Raw genomic sequence first — 20,097 nt, 5'->3', positions numbered from 1 at the left:
TCAGTTTACCTTGAGTAAGCTGCAAACCCTTCTGTGCTGCAGTTTCCCCACCTGCAAAAAGAGGGACTACAAAGTGGTTACAACTGTTTAAAGAATTTGGAGAGCTGCTGGTAAGAGAGTTGTATGAGTGCTCAGTGTTAGAGCTAATATCAATCATCTGCACTGCAAGGTCCCGTCAGCATTAAGTACTTAAAAACAACTAGCACCACTATGGAAAGTTAATTGAGTTCTATATAGTTGAAACTTTAAAACAGTTTGCTAAGCAAAGATTTATGAATGAATTTTACAGCACTAGTCAGCACTCAAAGAATATCATGGAGTATAAGCAGGAGATGGAGCTAAACAATATTAATCAAATTAATGAACACAGCAAAATTTATGTGGCAGTGTTTGCTCTGAACTGCAATTCACTAAAGGAATTTTCAGTTTCTTCTCTGGTTGGTCTGTTTTACAGCAGCAATGCCTGGCTGAACTGACTTTCCAATAACTGAAGCAGACTTGGCTCTGTATCCTGAAATAATGAAAGAAGCTGCTGAAGTTGAGTGGCTAAAGTTGAGTTGAGCGAGTTTTTGCAGAACAGTTCTAGAAGAAGCTATTTGGAAAGATGCCAATAAACCTTTCTGTAGCTAAAAATGTTTTTAAGCTCACAGTCTTTATCTAGAGGTGCCAGGCTACCTAATGTACAATCAGTCCATCAGAGCTGGAAAAGACCTGTTTGATTAGTAACCCATTTGATTAAAAAAAACCTGCAAGTGCAAAAAGGTGAGCAGTTTACTAGGATATGGCTGTAATTGGTGCCTCCCAGGCAGTTGTAGTGTTTGCATTAAGCCCTAGGACCCTCCCTGGGTTTCTCTGACCAGAGACGTGCCCGTGAGTAACACGCAGAGCCCAAGACGTCTTGGCTTTTGCAGGAAACGCTGGGAATTGCCCTTGTCGCATTGCACTGTGCTGTATGCTAACAAATAGTGGTGGGGGTTAAGTGGAAGTTTAGGGAGTGCTAAATCCAGACACGGTTTCAAACTGACATAACTTCCAGCAGAAATTCAGCTTCCAAAGCATCCAGTTAAGTTGATGTACCCATCCATATATACAGAGGACACATTCTCATGATCCAGCTTACAGCAGTGCTAGAGGCCAAGGCCCAAGTTTAAAACAGCATGTTTTTATTTGAAGAATTTGCTGGTTACATAACTTGTGAACTTGGAAGTGAAATAAGATGCAATACATAAAATGAGTGTATTTCAGCTGTATTGCTATTAAAGCTGGTTCCTGCCCCCCCTTAATAAAAAAAAAAACTCAAACAAGAGATGCATTTTTTTGGGACATGAACAGGCATAAAGCACAAACTCTTCCCCTTTGCACTTCAACACCTTGCACTTCTGTGCCGTCAATGTGTATGCAGTTTCTCTGTGGCTTCAGGTACACCAGCTCCTTTAGTTATAATCGAGAAAGGCAATAGAATTTTCCTCCGCTTGTTTTCATGTTACATGGTACTGAAACGCAATTTCTTGTTTATGCACTACTAATAAAAATTTCTTTAAAATAGCATTTCATTGCTCATGCTTTCTTGATCTAATTGTAAAGATGGTAAGCATTATTTGTTACAGAGCACAGCTGATGATATCAAGTCTATCAAGTACTGCATTTCTTTGTAGCACTGAATCTTAGCTGCTACAGATTTTAACTAGGTTAAAAAAAATGCAGAAGGGTAAAGACAGGTAAGTACTGAACCAGCAGGGCCCCAAATTAAAAATACTTACTGATGATTTTTTTTGGGGTGTTTTTTGTTTGGTAAAGTAAAAAAACAAAAAAACAAACCAAACACATATCTCAAACCTTAACTGTGGAAGAATTAAGAGGACAGGTCTTCAGCTTCACCAAAAAGGCTGACAAGTAATGTACTGAATTCTGACCTGTGGTGTAGTGTTCATTCGGGGAGAGTAGAGGGGCAAAGATAACTTATGAGAAAAAGTAATCTCTCATTTACAAATCAAGACTAATAATTTTAGATGATTCTTTCCTGTTTCATTGCCATATGTAGCCGGTGCCAGATTCAAAGGGAGACAGATACCCATTCAGACACAAAGGACAACTACACAGCTTTTGAACAGTGTAATTTGTGGCTTACAGCAAGTTCCAGGAAGCCTATTATTTTAGTTTGTGCTGGATAAGCAGTAGGACAACTCAAAAAATGTATTTTTAAGACTTCTCTAAAAACCAACAGCCCATTTTATATTACAGGAGTTACACAAGTTTGTTTTGTTTTGTTTTGTTTTTAACTGAACATGTCATTTATTTAGATAGATAGCACCACAGTGTACACAGACACTTAACAGATTCCTGGCCTTCAGAGCTTACAATCTAAGAAGATGCAAGAATAGGAAAAATTGCTCCACCTAAAGATTTAAATGAAAATTGTCAGGTCAAGGAATGTTACTGTTTGAGTTCATCTTACTCAGTGCTACTGTATAGCATCAAATACATAAATGTTTGATACTTTAAGCATTGCAGTTCAGTTTCTTTATTTGTGCCAAGCAGGTCTTTTGAGAATACTGTAACTGATGCTAGAATTTCTCAGTTTCCCTACAGCTACGAAGCTTTCACCATTGTGCCTGCTGACATGATGGGGGAAGGAAGCATGGGGGTGGGGGGAAGAGGCATGGAAGATTGATGCTGGAGCAAAAGCAAGTCAGAAAGAAAAAGCAGTATATGCAGGACAGTTACAGATGACACACAAGACCATTTTACTGTACAGGTTTAACTTAATGACTTTTGTTGCTAACACTAGCCTTTCTCCACTAGCAAGAAAAAAAATATATATAGACATCAACCATAAACCAGGGTTTACCTCAAGTCTGGTATCTTCAACATCCTAAAATCCTTCAAGGCTAAGAGCTAACATGCCCAGTTTTCTAAGCTCCTGGAACTGTCGCTGCCTTCCTTCACCTTTTCCCCTGCAGTTGCAAGCCAGCTGGCAGCCTGAACTGCTGCCCCTTGCGCAGCAGGGCCTGAGAACCAGCTGCAGTTACCGGGCAGGGCAAGCGGTCGCCCTTCTGATCAACCTGGAGACCCGATGTGCTGCCAATAAATGCTTAAAACCCAACCACCTCTCTGCACACACGTGTCTCCCCCCCTCCCACATACACTCCCTTTCCCTTGAATTGCAACCTAATGGCTGAGCAACACTGAGCTGCAAGCTTCAGGGGCTTGAGCAATGATAGTGAATACCACCCCCAACACACCAATCGCTACTTTCCTTTCTATTTTCAACTCTTAAACCACAGGATTCTTATTCAAATCTGCACTTGTTACCTGTTAATCAGTAGGATTATCAGTGCTGAGCTCTCTTCTGCTTTTTCCCCAGCATTTCAAGATCCTTCCAAGTTAATGAGCATTGACTTAACACCATTCCTGCTTTGTAAGGGTTTTGTTGTTGTTGTTTTTTAAAAAAAACTCCTCTCTACCAGGCTGTTGCTGCACCACACCGAAGACTACCTCAGCAAGCAGCCTAGGATTTTCCATCACTACTGGTTTTGTGTCTTTGACAAACAAACAAACAGCTCAGTCAGTGCACATATGATATAAAACTGACCTGAAATGTGTTGTAGCTGTTATCAGTAAATAAAGAAAGGATGGGGGAAAGAGTTTCTCTAGGGAAGGATTGGTGTGCCAGAACAAGATATGCAGTTCCACAGGTTTTTTGGCCCAACAGCTAACCTCAGATTGTAATACTGTGGTAGACAGAGTGCCTTAAAAACTGTGTTATGTACAGCAGGGCTGTACATACCATTAGATCCCACAGGCAGGACTCATGGTCAAGGGAGAGGAAGAGGTGGAGACCTGCATTCAAATCAAATGAGTAGCAGGCAAGAGAGTGAAAGTCTCCAGGGAAGCTTACAGCAAATTACATATCACTTCATCTGCTAAACACTAAAGCAAAGTCTACCGAGTCCAAATGTGATCACAGACTGCATGGTCCTACAAACACACATGTAAAACTACCCAACATAACATAAAACTACCCAACTTAGGAAGATCAACAAGCACAGAGGCACAGGAGTCGCACCTAGCCCAGAGGCAAAAAGGTGGGAAACAGCAGCACTGTTCTGGCAGCAGTGTGAGGCAGCTGGGGGACCAGCCAGGCCTTTGGAAGAAATTCTCCCTCCTCCCCTCTCCCATTTAGCCTACAGAAAAGCAGAAGAGAACAGAGCAGGAGCAGGCAAGGTGCTGACTGGTGGCAAGTGGAACAGCAGAGAGAGCAGACAACTATGCACCCAGCTGTCTAGCTCTTGCTTGAGTAGCGTGAAACAGAGAGAAAGCAGCCTAAAACTTATAGTGGGGAATGAAAACAGAAAAGAGATGTGTCTACACAGGCACCTATGGATTTTTTTTGTGGAAGACAAGAAAGCATAAAGTCACCTAGAAAATTGATGCATAACTCGTACTGGCCAAGGTGTGGCAGACAAGGCTGGCTCTGGACAGAAAACAGGAGCCTGCAGTGACTTTTCTGGAACATCAGCCAGCACTGGAAGTTGCTATACATAAATTAGTCAACTTGAACACAACACTAAGCAGTTATTTCAAATCCAGTGTAAGAAGTGGCTTTAGACAATTCTTGCACTGAACTGAAGCAATATATGAACATGTCATAAGACTTTTCTACTCCTTCACAGTCGAGTTTCCATCGCCTGCAATAGGCATATATGGGAATGCTGTAGTACAGGTTTACACACGCACACACACACACACTCACGCACTCATCTCCTCCTGTCGTTTGCATGGCTCTGCTGTAGCTGCCTTCCCCTTTCTAGCAGGGACTCACGACAAGCTATAACATTCTTCTGCATTCCTTATCCAGGGATTGGCATGACATTCATTGGAAAAGCATGACAACTGACTTGCACCAAAACTACACAGCACATCTTCCACAAGAGGAGCTGCTAGCTACCACACCTTAAAGTTCTAAGTTTCTGTTCCAAAACAGTAAAGGCTTTAGGTCCATATTAAAAGAGCAATGTAAATATTAGCTTTTCAGTTAATTGTTTTTGACTAATATATTTTTTAAAAATTAAGTTTATTCATTAGGATCATGTAATTCAGCTAGACTATAGTTACACCCAAATTATTGTTCACTTTCAAGCTACAAAACATGGACTCTGCAATTTCCCTTAAGCTACAGACATTTTAAGTTACGAGCTCAAAACGGAGTGACCAACATTTTACTCTTCTACTTCTTACAGAATTTACTGGTGCTCTTTAACAGCTTCCTAAATACACGGTTGCCACTGGCATCAGTAAACATACTTGCAACATTTATTTCCATTTGTGTGCACACAAAAAAAATAAGTTAAAATGCCCTAACAGAGGGCAGCATAAAACATGTATACTACGCCTGCACCAAAAAAGAAAGTTTTTGTGAACTTCAAACAAGGGCTAATACTCTGTTATCAATCCATACTTATGCATGTTTTAAGAAAGCAATTTCTGCAGTTACTAGAGTATTTTTCCACATAATGAGAAATATTTAAAATGATCCTAAAAACATTTTGTGCCAATATGGCAAAGTGTTAAAAAAACTAAGTTAAACCAGTAGTCAGTAGTTTGTGGAAAGCACTGTAAAAGGAGTGTCCATTTGTTTTTCCTTCTACGTTTGTCTTCTTTTAGAAAAGAAGAGGTACCTGCTTATGAGATACTACCCTTTGGATTTCAAGTTTCTTGCTTATTTCGCATTTGAACTCTTCTATTTATTGCATCAGAGTCTCTTCCTCAGTTAAGACATGATGTCAAAAGCAAGGACCAGTGGAACAACACAGTCGCTTTGTTCAAGTAGCCTACAAGTAGCCTTCTTGCAAATAAATAAGAGAAGTATTTTCCAGCACCTTCCAGGAATTACCACTGCTCTTCTGGTAATGAGGAGAGGAACTACAGCAAGTTAATAAATATGACAATAAATTATACCCTTCTCCCTACAAAAAGCAACTGGTTTAGACTATTAACATCAATAGAAACTTTATCTATGTTTGGATACAAACATCCAAGAGGTAAAGTATCTGTGTGTCTTGTTCAGACAGCACCTAAGTTAAACACCTAAGAAGAGTTAGTACCACGCAAGTTTTAGCTTTTTGGGATGATCCTCTAGGTATCTTTTTCTACAGTATCACATTCTCTCTCACATACTTCCCTTCAAATGGTCATAAGAGGTTACAAAACAGATAAAATTCAGTGCTTTAGTACCTATCAGACCTTCATAGAACAAATGCTCTTATGAAAAAAACCTTAATGAGTTCTTTTAAAGTTAGAGTACAAAAAGCTAAGATAGTGTAAAATATAAGAAACATATTCTCTACTTTTGATATAGAAGGCACATTTTGGGCAGTTTTAAATGTGCTAAATGTTTTGTTTCCACTGTTTAAAGGAGGTTGTTTACACAAAAAGAGCATTTGCAGGAGGTCACGTTCAGTAGGCAACAGGAGCTGCTGTGGAGACAGGGGATAAGGTTACTTTCCCTAGATTTTTCCTCTGATCCAATATTCTTAGAAACATATAAAACCTGTGCAGATCAACGTTGGAAGGGAGATCTACAAAAAAGTTTGCAAAATAAGACTTTTCTGTCAGTTACTTGGTCGTTTTTGGCTTCAGTTTTCTGTCGATGCTGCTGCCATGGCTGATTTCATGTTTTCGTGCGTTGACTTGAGCTCCTCCAATTCTGTGTTTAATTTGCTGATCACCCATTCCAGGGCATCTCGACCCTGCCAGGAGAAACACTGTAGTTTAGGATCAGAACAGATACAATGCCACTATTCATGTTCCTATAGTTTTTCCTCTGTCAGACATGAGATTTGTTTTAAAATTATTTCCATATCCTGCATAGTTTGATATAGGATTATACTGATAATTTCTTAGCATCTTCTTACTGAAACTTCACTGCAAAGACATTTGCATAACCCACATGCAAGAACTTAATGCAATATTGGTGTGAGCTACCAGTAGAGCACCTATGCAAAAAGCCTAATTCAGCATTTAAGTTCTGTTACGTAGGAGCATTGCTGTTTGTACAGTTTACTGCTCCTGCCATCCCAACAGCAAATTTGTGAAAAAAATCTAGCTACTGTTCTCAGAATCTTTAACCGAGTTACATATGGACAGTTTTTGAGACAATGATTCAGCAGAAAGCAAGCTAGTCTTCCAGGTGCTCTTAGAGATAGCAACTAAGAGGGCTGATCTCTAGTAAGAGTTTACAAAGATAGAATCACACAGAGTTCTATATTCATGCACAGCAATTTTTCAGCATATACACCAGAAACTAACTGAAAGACTACAATCATGCCTTCTACATCAAGGCATGATCTTGCTTTATCCAGTTCTCAGAATGGGTAGGGAGTGTCTCAAAGCTAAAGGTACTGAAAGCCGATGCTTTAGTAAGAGCAGTCAAATCCAGCTAAATAAGCACTTTAAAAATGTTTTGCCTTATAAAGATCCTGCAGCCGGCCATGCCACAGTGACCGCAAGATGAGTGTGCAGCCCCACAATAAAGGGAAAAATATAAACAGATACACCTTAACTAAGTTAAAGTGCAAAATTTCAGACTCCACATTCTCAGGATGACAGCTTTTGCCAAAACAAGCAGATGGTGCGAGACCAGGAAAACACTGGCCTTTTCTCATCTAATGAGAAGCCAGAGACATTCATCACTATTATCCTACCAAGGGCAAGAAGTACAAACAGTGGAGAGCAGTAACGAGGAGCCACATGGCTTTAGCCCAGTCCAGAGAAGTTTTTGAGATAAAGGGTCTGAGCCTCAAGAGTCCGAAGTTTTCATAAAAGCAAGCATCAGTGTTCAAGTCCTCTGCAGAGACTGAGGCAAAGGGTGGGGGAAAGCCCCACAGTTTTATTCTGAACTCTGATATACTATTTTTGTTGCAAGCATTGTTAAGCCTGGGTTTCTGAAAAAAAAAAAAAAAAAAAAACTGAGAAGAGTATATTTCTGAGTTCTTTCCATTTGAGCACCAAATTGACCATGTTTCAGCAGGTGATAACTTCCTCAGATTTCATCATCTCTAGGCCCTGTGCAAGACTTGAGAACAGTAGTGAAGCATGCATAAAAGCACCCAGACAAGAGCAGGCTACTGCATGGCAACAAGTTGTAAGTAACTACGAATTAGTTGAGTAGAGTACTCTTCAAAGTACAAAGTAAGGAGAGGGAGGAGGAATTATATTTCAATAAGAACCTACTTGGATATTTAAAAGTCAGGTTGAAATGTCCTCTTAGGTAACACATGCACAGAGAACCAAGTATGACAGCAACACCTTAGATGTTATATTTATCTAATCACACAAAGAAGATCAGGCTTGTCAGATAGTCAAACAGCTTTGATGTAGAAAATGCTCAGTAGGAAAAAAAAAAAAAAAAAAAATCACTGAGATTGTTTCATACTCAGGGCCTCAAAACAACCAGGTCAGAGTGTTTTAGCTGATGTATTCATTAAAAACAACAAAAATCCATGACTTTCAAACTAGACTACCAAGTTACTTCCTTCTGCTCTTAAGATTACATAGGTCTGCATATGTTTCCTTAGTCCTGCATATGCTATATTTTGCAGCTAAGAATAAACGCATAATACTGGTGAGAAAGTTTAGTAGTGTCTTGCATGGGAATTTAAGTTACAAATCTTAAAGAGATGCAAAGCCTCCAGGTATCACAGAATTACCTGGTTTAAAAAAAAAAAAAATCTGACAGAGGATTGGTCTATAAAGTTTCACAGTGTACAATAATTTCTATAACTCATTAAGCAAGCACATTCATAATAAAGCATGCATATTACATTAGTCTTTATTGCATGTGTTAGCAGTATGATGTGTGTTTCATAGATCAAACAGTGCATGTGGAGATTTGTTGACAGAGTCTAGGCAACTGATAAATGCTGAGCTTCTGTAGTTGAAGTTTGGTAGAAAAACAGCCATAGAAATTTAGTGGAATGAGAACTTAAAAGCAAACACTCACCACATATGCTGATTTCAAAATAAGCAAGTCTGAAAAAACCCTACATTCTTAATTAAGAGAAGCAGCATGATGCTTTTTTCTTTTTTTTTCTTTTTTTAAAGCAATCTTATTAGTTGAAGTATATGCCAATACAGGAATGACAGAGACAGGCTAAACTGACTAGCGGAAGGAAAACAATCAGCACAGAGGTACCACAGAGGCAATCTCACTTAGTTCTCTCAACTTTGAAGTCAGATTTTGTCATAGTCACATTGCTTAAGGGACATGTCACTACTGAAATGACTATAATTACAAAACACCAAGAAAAGTCTGGCATTCTTACAGCTTCAAGCTTTGTACGGGTTTCCACAGAAGTTGACAGAAGGGCAGCAATATTCCTCAGGCGTAAGAAAAGCAAATACAACTTCACTATGCAAAAGATTACCCTTGTTAGGCAAACTGTTTTGAGAAATCAATTTTATATTCTAAGGGTACAATTCTGTTTCATTTTTATAATGCCAGTTCCAGTGACTAACCAATTCATTAATTCCTTCGGGTACCCGTTTTACACAGTGAAACCACAGAAACTAAGATCAGAGCGAACACTTGGTAGAGAGACTCATTCACATGCCTAGTTATCTGCAGTAACCATTCTATTTTCATACCAACAAGCAGTAACGTGGCATAAGACACGGCTGCAGCAAGTTGGTCTTTCAGCGATATAAGCATGGGTTAATTGATCCATTCTAGGCCCGACCCACTCTCTACAACTTCAGTGTAATGAACATGTTTGCCATTCCTGTATGTAATGTATATAAAATATACATGCAGGTTAATTTATGAAGTTCACATCACAACAGCCCATGCACACATTTGCTAGAAAGCTGAAATGCTGTACCAAGAAGAATAATGCTGGCATTACCACTAGTTAGTATAAACTGCAGATGTGGAGAACTGCTAGCTTAGAGCGCTCTCAGAATTTTGAATTATCCACTCAATAGCATCCCACCCCTGGAGTAACACAGAAAAGATTTACAACATGTGGCAAATGATTTTTCCATCATCATTGCAATAAGGTATCATCTGCCATCTCTAAACCTCATAGCAAAATCTCACTATTTGCTTCTTATTTCTTCATAATGACAAAACATTTTCCAGCAACTTTTATAAAGTCTAAGAAGGGTGTTAAGAACACAGAAGCACAGCATAGCATTCTAGAAGAGCTAGTAAAAGTACAGTAGGTAATTGGGTAAAGAAAGGGCTAGTAACAGCAAGTACAAATTCCTGCCAAGTTTAACATCTTTGAATAGACTCTTCAGTGAAACAGACAGGACAAGAAGGTCCTTTTTGATTATAAGCTGGTGAGTCAGTGTGTTTTTTAAAAAGGCAGGACAGAAGAAGAATCTTTAAAAGTAAAGTTCTCACAAGGGTGAGACCTGAGCAGGTACCAAGAGAATAACAAAAAATATTTATACTCTTTCTCTAGGTTCATTAGAGACATATGAATTTGACAAATGCCAGGAGAGGAATTCAACTGGTACTTCTAAGAATGCCCAGTTATCTGGCCATTCCAACTAACTAGTTCTTTGCTACCTTGACTCCAAGTCAGGCTGACTTCAGTTGTGAGCTAGGGTTTGGACTTCTGTTGCCAGACCAGAGTATATGCCCCATGTGAATTACAATTTCCTTCTCATCCGGATACCCTTTAAAAATCTAACTGAAGCATGTTCCACTGATGCCTTTCAAACAAACAGAGCGTGCTCAGCTACCTACTGTTGCTCTTCAATGTCTAGAATTTATCCATTCCTTCTTCCCCATTCCCCTACTTTAAGCTGTTTTCCCTCTCCTTCTTGAAGAAGCACATGGAAGGGAGGAAAGGGGCTTTCTTCTTTCTGATCTAGTTGGTCAATGCTGCCTATCAAGTTGGGTTACATTTCCATGGTCAAGCAACATCTCTCCCAGGGACAAAGAGCTGGCCAAAGCACGGGCTCTCTGGCATAGTAGCAGTTACCCAGGCCAGATTCCCCTTTTCTACTTGTTCTTTCCATCCAGGTCAGCCTCCTCTCTCCCCAGGTTCACTCATTCTGTCCTTATACCCAGGCTCTGACACATTGAACCTCTCCAGCAATGCAGAACACAGGCTCAAATTTCAGTCACACTCATCCTGCTGTTAGGCAGCAACATCTATGCTTCTGCAGCAACTGCATTTATTTTCCTTCCTTCCCAGAAAAAGTATAGGACAAAGTGCCCCAGGAACCAGTGATAAGCACTCCCATAGATCTGCCTGCGCTAAGCACAGCTCTATATGGCTGCAAGCCATATAGAAAAAGCAAGCACAAGACAGAGGAGTCAGGGTAGCATTACCTACAAAAGCCACAATAGTTTCATCTCTTCACAGAATATGCCTCTGCTTACTTTACTTCAAGCCAAGGGCAAAGAGACAACTCAATAACGGATAAGAACTGGAGCAACTGACACAGAAGCACAGAAAACATGCTATAAAGGCTGAGAGAAAAGTTATCTTCACTACCAGCCTTCAACTCCTGGGAATGTGAGATGACTTTAAAAAAAAAAAAAAAAAAAAAAAAAAAGTGTTCATTAAAAAAAAAAAAGTAGCTATAGCATACACATAGGGGTTTGTTTGTTCTGATGCATAATTCTAGAAAAAACAAAGATTTAAAAGTGAAACTCTTTCATGCTTTGGTAAATCACAGCCTACTTGCTGAGGTCCCACAAGCTGTCAGTTGAAATTCTGTGCACAAAGTTTAGTGAAATTAATTATAGTATTCAGCACACATGCTTGAGAATTACTACTTCAAAAAAAAAAAAAAAAAAGGATAACAGAATAAAGATGATGTACCTTTCTGGCATTAGAAGATATTGTGTTTGCCATTAAGCTTTCCAAATAACTGCTCAAGCTAATGCCTTTGACAGTAATAATTGCTTCCTGAGTTAGCACAGTTCTGTAAGAGAATAAAGAAAATTTATCAGTTAAACTGAACTGAACTAATACTTTGTCTCCTACACACAAAAAAGCGTAGGAATATTCTTACTTACTTCTCAGGGTTTTCAGGATGAGGCATGTAAACCAGTCTCTCATCAACAGACACCAAATTTGTGAGAGTAATCTTAAAAAGAAAAAGACCTGAAATCCTCAGTTTTTGCCTTTCATTTTTCTTTTATCAACAGTGCAACTCAGTAGTACAGCACTCATGTTAATGTCAGAGACAAAGCAGTGTAGATAGAAGAACACAGCCAATAAAAATACATATAAAGGGTGATGCATCTTCTCCTATCCTAGATCTAGTTATAATCAAAGTTCTTATAACAGAAAGCACAAACAGCTTTCTGTTAGTTTTCATTGAAAGTTGAACCATATCTGATTTATGGCGTGCAATTCAGAGAGATTCTTCAAGACCAAGACCACCCCAACACTATTCAGAGTGTACAGAAGATTAATATGCAGGAAAGATGTGTTTCTTGAACAAAGACAAAGCACTCTGGTGGACAACTCCAGTTTAAACTTTAGAATTAAAAGTTCCCAGATTACCAAAACATTGCATAATACTTTATCTACATGTTGTGAAAAACAGCATTTCAAATTAAAACTTCAGTTGTAAGTGTCAGTGTAATGTGGAGTTAAGTTACTTTACCAAAAGTAAAAAGTCTTTTGTTTTATGTACATTCTGAGAAACAATCTTATGTTCAGAACAGAATCACAAATGCTTCATCCAAAAGTATTTGAAGTTTCCTGTAGGAGTTGGGGAGAGTGCCTTCATACCAACCAAGACATGCGGAAATTGCCTCCTTCTAATGAAGGATGCAAACACACATTTCTTACAGCTAAGAGATACAGAACATCCAATCTCCAGAACTAATTACCAGAAACTTCTTAAACTATCACTCACATTAGTTGAGCAAAGCTCCATCTTTTTTTCCACTGGATCTACCACAGAATGTTCCTCAATGTAAGTCAGAGTTCTACTTGTTCCTAAAATCTAAAAGCAAAACAAAGGTACAAAAATGAAAAAGAAAAAAAAAAATCAAAATAGTAAGTTTCAAGTTCTTAGTGACCCCAAATAAATACACAGTAATTAACTGATACCAAAACATTGTAATCAGTAGCAAGACTATATAGTGGTAAGTGCTCTCACAGTTACATAAAATGACACAGACCAGTCTGAAAGGCATATATGGATGTATACACTGTAGGCATATTAAAGCCTACAAAATACTTCGTAGCAGGAATATATCGATTACAGCTGGTGTAATATTTCAAAATAAAAGCTTAATTTATAGGAAATATTTTCCAGAATACAGCTCCAATTCCAGATGATTACAGAAAAATGCATCACATCATTAGCAAACCATAAGACTGCAAAATCATACCGCTTTTACAATACTTGGTAGTCCCCATTCTGTGCTGAGAAGACGGTGACTATGCAACCTCCCCTGATTATCAAGGCTTCTGTCGAGGACATCTACTCCTACCACACACGGATTCATTGGGTTAGGATACTTTCTCATAGCAGCTTTGATCACTGTATCCCAGGGGTGCCTGGAAAAAGAAGAGGAGACAACATTTATAACTATGTTGTATTTAAGTATTCAGCCAATGCTAAATTGGGGATCTAGCTCATGTGTAATACTGCATGTGCTGTACAGGTTAGCAGCTCCCAAGAGTTCCTTCAGAATTCAGCAATGCTTGGAAAGACAATACGGAAGAATTGATATACACATGAAAAAAAAATCCTTTCATTAGAGTAAAGGAAATATTAACCCCCAAACTAACAGAAGTAAAGACAAGAGGCAACAGTCACAAATTGCTACAAGTGAAATTCTGATTAGCTATACAGAAAAAACACACTGACAGAGTGGCTAAGCACTGGAACAAGCTGTCCGCACAGGCTGTTGAATCTCCACCAATTTTAGAACTCAACTGGAAAAGCAACCTAATCTAACTTTTAAGTTAGCCCTGCTTTGAGAAAGAGGCTGGACTAGATGACCTTCAGAAGTCTCCTCCTATCTAATTTTTTCTATAATTCTAAGTACACCAAATAAAGGAAAAAAAAAAAAGTGAGAGAGGCTAATGAGCACTTATAGCATAAATAAATAACCAGAAAATTCAAAATAAAGAAATAGACTTTCAGAAGTCACATCAACTCACTGCCTTAAATCTTGATGCACATTTACTACTGCTTCCAGCAAACTTGTTAGCATGAATTACAGTTCTGGCTACTCTTCTCGTTGCTACAGACCATTAAACAAGTTTCAGTCTCAGTAACATCCATGGTAATCTCAAACTACTGGGACCAGAGCAGCGGAGAACAGACTGTCCACATCATCTTGTTGTGGGATTTCATACATCTTGTTCTGAGACATTCAAAGCCAACCCTATCAGACACTAGATAAATCATGGACTTGACCCAATACAGTAATTTTGTTCCTAAACAATGATATCTGTATTCAGAATAATTGATACATGAAATGGAAAGAAAGGTTTGTAAAATACCTTTAAAAATATGACTATTGGTGTCTATCTCAAGAAGGCCTAAGTGTGCCAACTTGTACTGAACAGTTACACTTAGTGCCCCAAATGAATTCGATTTTCAAGGAAATTACTTTTTGTCTTAAATTAGATCAATACAGAAGAGTATTAACAGTACACCACAGCAAGAACAAACAGAGGCTTGCAAAAATAAGTTCTTTTCTAACAAGAGCAGCCTGAAAAGGTCTTTCAGCTTTAATGGTACAACCAAGAAAGATAGAGCCCTCAATTACTACTGCAGAAGGAGAGCTAGAGAACCACTCCTCGATATCTCCGGTTGATTGAACTGAAGATAACAAGGAAGTTGATTATACATCATAATCTAAACATCATAATCAACCGAAGATACACAAACTGACAAGGTCAAATTGCAGTTAAGTGTCCTTGAGGATTTATAAGAGAATCAGAGATCTAACAATGCACAACAAAGTTCCATTAACCCCTAAACTGAACTATCTACATCTGCACACCTTGCAGCATAAGACTGAGGGCCTTACAATACAGACTTCTGAGAAAATGACAAATAAAAACAGAGTTTGTGTCTCCCTGGTGACAGAAATCCCTCTCAAATTCAGAAGTTATGCCACACATGAGTAGGCTTTATTAGCCTCTGCCTGTCATTTCCTTATTAGAAGCTCTGATTTAGGCACCAGACTAATCTTAAAGTTGAATGACTAATATTTATGTCACTATAACTAATTTAGTTACGTTAATGTAACTAAAAAAAAGGTATAAAACTGCACATTTGGATATTTTGCAAATGTTTCAATAACTATCACTATTTGTACTCATCAGGTTTGGAGATTTTTTAAGAGATGAGTTATCAGTGGCATTTTAAAAACTCTACTGCTAACCTGTGAAAGCCAGATTAGATGATGCTTTGGATGGAAATCTTCAACCTGAGATAAGGGCCCTAAAACTGTTGAAAAGTAGTGAAGTAGAACAGGGGTGGGCAACAGTGCTTCCACATGCAATTTCAAGCTCCTACTCAGCTTACTTTCTTTGTCTTAAAACTTTCAGGACCTCTCCTTCTATCTCCTCTACTTTAAGTAGTAAATATTAACTTCATTCTCACTTCACTCCTCCTTTAAATTCCTGTATTTGTTCAGCCTAGGTAATCAGACTCATGGGCAAGCACCTTATCTTGCTTCTAACAGTGTCATAATGTTACCGTAAAGTAACATTAGCTGTCCTTACCTATTTGCCTCCTTTAAATCAGGATGCGTGCCACACTGTCAAATCTGTAAGAACAGCAAAGGGGGGGGGGGGTAACAATACTGAAACTATTGTGTCCTCCATATCAGCTCCCTAGCATAGTTTGAACTGATACTACATAATGTGCAGATATTTTGCCTGTTGTTCCCCAGTAATATGAAACTGGAACTGCACGATCAGAACAGTGCTCAAAATGTTTAGTGCAGCAAAAGAGGAACATTACAATAACTTACTCAGCTGTCACTTAATGATTTTGTCTGCTAGCCAACTCTTTTGAGTGCATCTGATAGCCAAGCTAAGATACAAAATCACTCTGCTCATACCTCTTTGAGGACATCAAGTGCATCAGTGACTTGTGATTTTTTTTTGATAGTGTGAAAGTCACTTAATATCCATATCTTACTCAAGCAATTACGTTGTGTCGTCACTTTTATGACTGCTGTGTTGGATGGTACTTCCCACTACCTATGCTATCAAAAGAGAGACGGGAGAAACTCTCATACAACCATGAAGTCTGACCATACAGGAAAAAGCACGACCTGACAGAGGCCCGCGCTTCAGGCAGCACAGCCCAGAGCGACTGCTGGCAGACACCGGTACCAGGAGGACATATTTCCAGCTCACCCTCCCTGACTCAGAGACCTGAGCTCCGCTAAAAGCCTCCTCCACGCCGCCCCTCTCCACCCCGACACTCACGCAAGCGTTATGTGTGCCAGCGTAACCGGTAAAGGATCGCCGCCGAGCTCCATCCTTCCTCCCTCGGACCGGCCTGGGGCAGTTCCTGCTTCCGCCCTGCCCTCGCCAAGCCGCCGGGGCTGCGCTGCGCTGCCCCGGCCGCCGGAGGAGCGGCAGCCCCGCCGAGGCCCCCGTGCCACTCGACGGCAGCCCGCCGCCATCACGCGCAGCGGGGCGGCCGGGGGGGGGGGGAGGGGAGAGGAGCGCGCGCCGCGGCCGTTAAACGGCGGCAACGTTCGGAGCGCGGCGCGCGCTCCTCTTCCCCCTCCCTCCCCCGCAGCGGGTGAGGGCGGCGGGCTGCCCCCGAGCGGCGCCAGAGGGCCGCGGAGGGGAACCCGCCGCCAGAGCCGCCACCGGCGTCCCCGCTCCCCTCCCCGCCGCTCACCCGAACACGTGCTCCGAGCTCCAGATCTTCATGGCCGCCCTCGCTCTGGGCCCCGCGGCGGGGGAGAAAGCGGCAGCACCCCGGCTCCGGCGGCGCGCTACGAGCCGGCCGGCGAAGGCGAGCGGGGGGAGGTGGCGTGCCGGCACCGGCCGCGCTGCGTCAGGCGCCGCCGCCCGCCTCTGGGCGGAGCCCCGGCACGGCCCGCCCCGCCTTGCCCCGCTCCTCCGCCCGCCGGCAGCCGCCCCCGCCGGCAGCCGCCCGCCCCCGCCGGCCTCGGGCCCCTGCCCACCCCGCAGCGCTGTCCCGCCGAGGGCTCCGGCGGGCGCCTGGTGGCTGTGCCGCCTGCAGTGGGGGCAGCGCAGCAACCGGCCCGGGCCGTTTTTGACCGTTTGGCGTGGTGGCTGCGCGCACTGTAAGGCGCCTCGGGCCCAGGAGCTGCCCTTCAGCAGGGCGAAGCGCAGCTCAGACGCCCACCGCCGCCTCTGAATTGCTGCTGCCGGCAGCTCTCACCGGTTCTTAACGCCCGAGTCTCAAGTTTGTAACTCAGAGCGTAGCAAGGACAGGCAGTTCTCGGCATCGTTTCAGAAAACGAGATAGGCTGATTGTAGGCATGTTTAGTGAAACGTCAGAGTGGAGCTTGCCAAGACCTGCTCTGCTGCTCAGCTGCACTCGGCATTACTTCATTCTGAAATGCACAGGCTAATCACAATACAGCAAACAAGAATCGTACTAAAAAAGAGGGAGGATGACTATGACTGGCTGTGCGGATCAGCTTCAGCCATAATCTGTTACCTGATAGCTTGAAATTACTGGGATTTATTTTAACTGTAGCAGCTAGAAAGTAACCATTTGATCTGGTTCAGAAACTATTCTTTCTAATTCACTGTTTTCTGTCTTCTCTCACTCTCCTTTGTTTTCTGTTTCTGTCCTTTTGGCATATATACCTCTCCTACTATCAGCTTTAGTGTCTTTGCTTCCATCATTGAGTCATTAATATTTTCCGTTGCCACAGACACACTTACCCAAACACTCAAAAAGAAGCTCTCTATTGCCAAAAACCAGCTGACCATCCAGCTTTTAACACACAAACCTTTAGGAATTAATTGTGTTGGAGTTTTGTTTTAAACATGCTAACAATTTTTGATGTAATACATAGCTAAATGTGGTGTATGTATTGCTATACCTAGTAGTGAAATGATGTTGTTATTCTTTAATCTATCTTTGCAACAAGCAAATGTAATAATTTTCTAGTGAACTTTGAACATTTCAATATAAAATGCCATTACCTTGGCAGAAAAACAAACAACAACAAAAAAAAAAGCAGAGGGAGACAAGCTTATGAGTAACAATTCACTTCCCCATACCTTTGATATGTGGGAAGTCTGACTTTGTTAGACGTTCCAAGGACAAAAAAGAGATCAGTGAAAAAGTTGCCCATTCTTGAAGACTAATAAGTAAATTAATAAATTAATATTTAATTGAGCTACTTCTCATAATATGTTTCATTATAACCAAGTAGATAAAAATATACTAATTTTGCTCTTATTTCAAAGGAAAACAAATTGGTAAAACAGTTTAATGAAGTATTTGGAGATAGTACCTGTAGAAAAAATAAAGAATTGAAAAAAATATCATCCCTCTTCTCCCAAGTTTCCCCAATGGAATCTAGCTTCTGTGAATGCATCCTGTAGTTTCTTATCTAACAAGCCGATAATATTTTGTGCTATTTTAAGTCCATGATAATGTTTTGTCTGTTGTGTCTTAAAAAGGTTTTGTGTATTATTATCAATAAACAACAATTTGAATATATCTTCGACATGCCCACTGCCTTTTCACCTCCTTGTAGGTGAAGGTGAAAGATTTTTACAGCAGAAGAAAAAGCTTCCTGTATCACTATATCTAAAACTCCTCAATGTGGCCATTTTTGAGGTCAACATGACAGCAGATGTAGCCTATAGGATGACTCCATCCAGGCCCAGCGCAGGGAACCTGTTGAGAAAATGGGAGAGCTCTCTTCAGTACAGGATCACTAACCACCACAGCACAAGAAACCAGAGCCGATGGCAACCCTCTGATTTTCATATCCTTTTTGGCTCTTTCCCTGCTCCCCAGCATGATGTTTCTGCAGCAGTAGCTCAGGACAGGTAGCCTGAAAAATGGTTTCCTTGGGCTATGACTGCAGTCATAGATTGGTTGCTGTTGATGGTCTGGGTTGGAAAAAGCCAACACAATTTCTCACTCTCCATGGCAGGAATGGCTCCTGCTGAAGCAAATGTCAGACATGGAGACTAGTTGAAATCTTCCCACCTTTAAGGGATGACAGCTGGAGCCCTGAACCAAACAAGATCCTGAAAGCAAACTTAATCATCCTATACTAAAAATCTTCAACCGCAGGTGCTATTTTTCAGACAAACTCCCTTCGCTTTCTTCCATGACACCTTTATGGTTTGCTCCTGCAACTCCCTGTCAATACGAATATATTCTCTTTTAAATTTGGAACTTTTAAAGTGCGTTTGTTAGCCTTTCCAGTTGAGTCCTCCAGTGAAATGCTTGCTTTAAAAGAAATCAGGTAGGCTCAACAAAATTAATGAAGCCCAGGCTTCCTATGGATTTGTGCCTTGTGGCTGACACTTTTTCCTGTGGCTGTGAGCTCAGACCCTGTCAGCCATCAAAGACTCTACATGGGAGCACAGGGAGAAAGAAAAGAAAAAGCGCTTGTGAATATCCAAACTACTGGAAAGCAAGAGGAATTAAAAAAAAAATCAGAAAACAGGGCCAGGAAGAGGGCCTGGCTGAAGCATGGGTTCTCGGAAATGATGCAAGGCTAAGCTCACGCTGCAACATTTCTTCCCTTTAGACGCATTTTCCTCCCTAGCTCTGGAGCTTTCCTGTTCTCCACCAAACCTGGCAGAAATTGGCCGCGAGGGGGAGCGCCTGGCACGTGCCCGTGACGCCCATCCGCGCTTGCCTCCGCCAGAGGAGCCCCGCCTTTCAAGTGACGTCACGGTGCCTAGTCGCGTCATCCTCCCCTCCCCTCCCTGCTGCGTCACCTTGACTCAGCAAATACGCCGGACGTGGTGGGCGGGGCTAGAGAGGGAGGCGGGCGGGCGGGCGGGCGGGCGTGGAGGGGGCGGGGAAGGGAAGGGGCGGAACCATGAGGGGGCGAGGGGGCGGGGCCCGGAAGGGGTCCGTCGGACGTAGGGCAAGGCACGCGGCGGCGTGATGAGCTCAGAC

General features: G+C 41.3%; 1 protein-coding gene across 2 annotated transcripts; it reads right to left on the bottom strand.

Moving 5' to 3' along the window:
- Positions 1 to 1,146: 1,146 nt before the first annotated feature.
- Positions 1,147 to 16,984, bottom strand: PRELID3A (PRELI domain containing 3A). Of its 2 annotated transcripts, XM_067290727.1 has the most exons (7): positions 16,864 to 16,938; positions 15,726 to 15,769; positions 13,370 to 13,538; positions 12,889 to 12,978; positions 12,038 to 12,108; positions 11,841 to 11,943; positions 1,147 to 6,749 (listed from the first exon to the last, which is right to left on the bottom strand). In XM_067290727.1, the coding sequence occupies exons 3-7, from the start codon at positions 13,505 to 13,507 to the stop codon at positions 6,636 to 6,638; spliced, it is 516 nt and encodes a 171-aa protein (XP_067146828.1). In that variant the 5' UTR covers positions 13,508 to 13,538; positions 15,726 to 15,769; positions 16,864 to 16,938; the 3' UTR covers positions 1,147 to 6,635. The 2 variants fall into 2 exon arrangements, with proteins under 2 accessions (XP_067146828.1, XP_067146829.1); XM_067290728.1 differs by lacking the exon at positions 15,726 to 15,769 and having other exon boundaries at positions 16,864 to 16,984.
- Between the last annotated feature and the right edge of the window lie 3,113 nt (positions 16,985 to 20,097).

Source organism: Apteryx mantelli, chromosome 2, assembly GCF_036417845.1.
Source record: "Apteryx mantelli isolate bAptMan1 chromosome 2, bAptMan1.hap1, whole genome shotgun sequence".
In the NCBI taxonomy this organism is placed as follows: Eukaryota; Metazoa; Chordata; class Aves; order Apterygiformes; family Apterygidae; genus Apteryx; species Apteryx mantelli.
The sequence above is the reverse complement of the archived record's forward strand: the minus strand, read 5'-3'. Positions and strand labels throughout refer to the sequence as shown.

Bases quoted from the DNA above. Each gene is read 5' to 3' on its own strand.
- PRELID3A (XM_067290728.1), bottom strand. From the start codon at position 16,895: ATGAAGATCTGGAGCTCGGAGCACGTGTTCGG. The intron at 11,944-12,037 runs GTAAGTAAGAAT...ATTCTCTTACAG, and splicing joins CATCCTGAAAACCCTGAGAA to AACTGTGCTAACTCAGGAAG. The intron at 6,750-11,840 runs GTACATCATCTT...TTCTCCTGGCAG, and splicing joins TATCTTCTAATGCCAGAAAG to GGTCGAGATGCCCTGGAATG.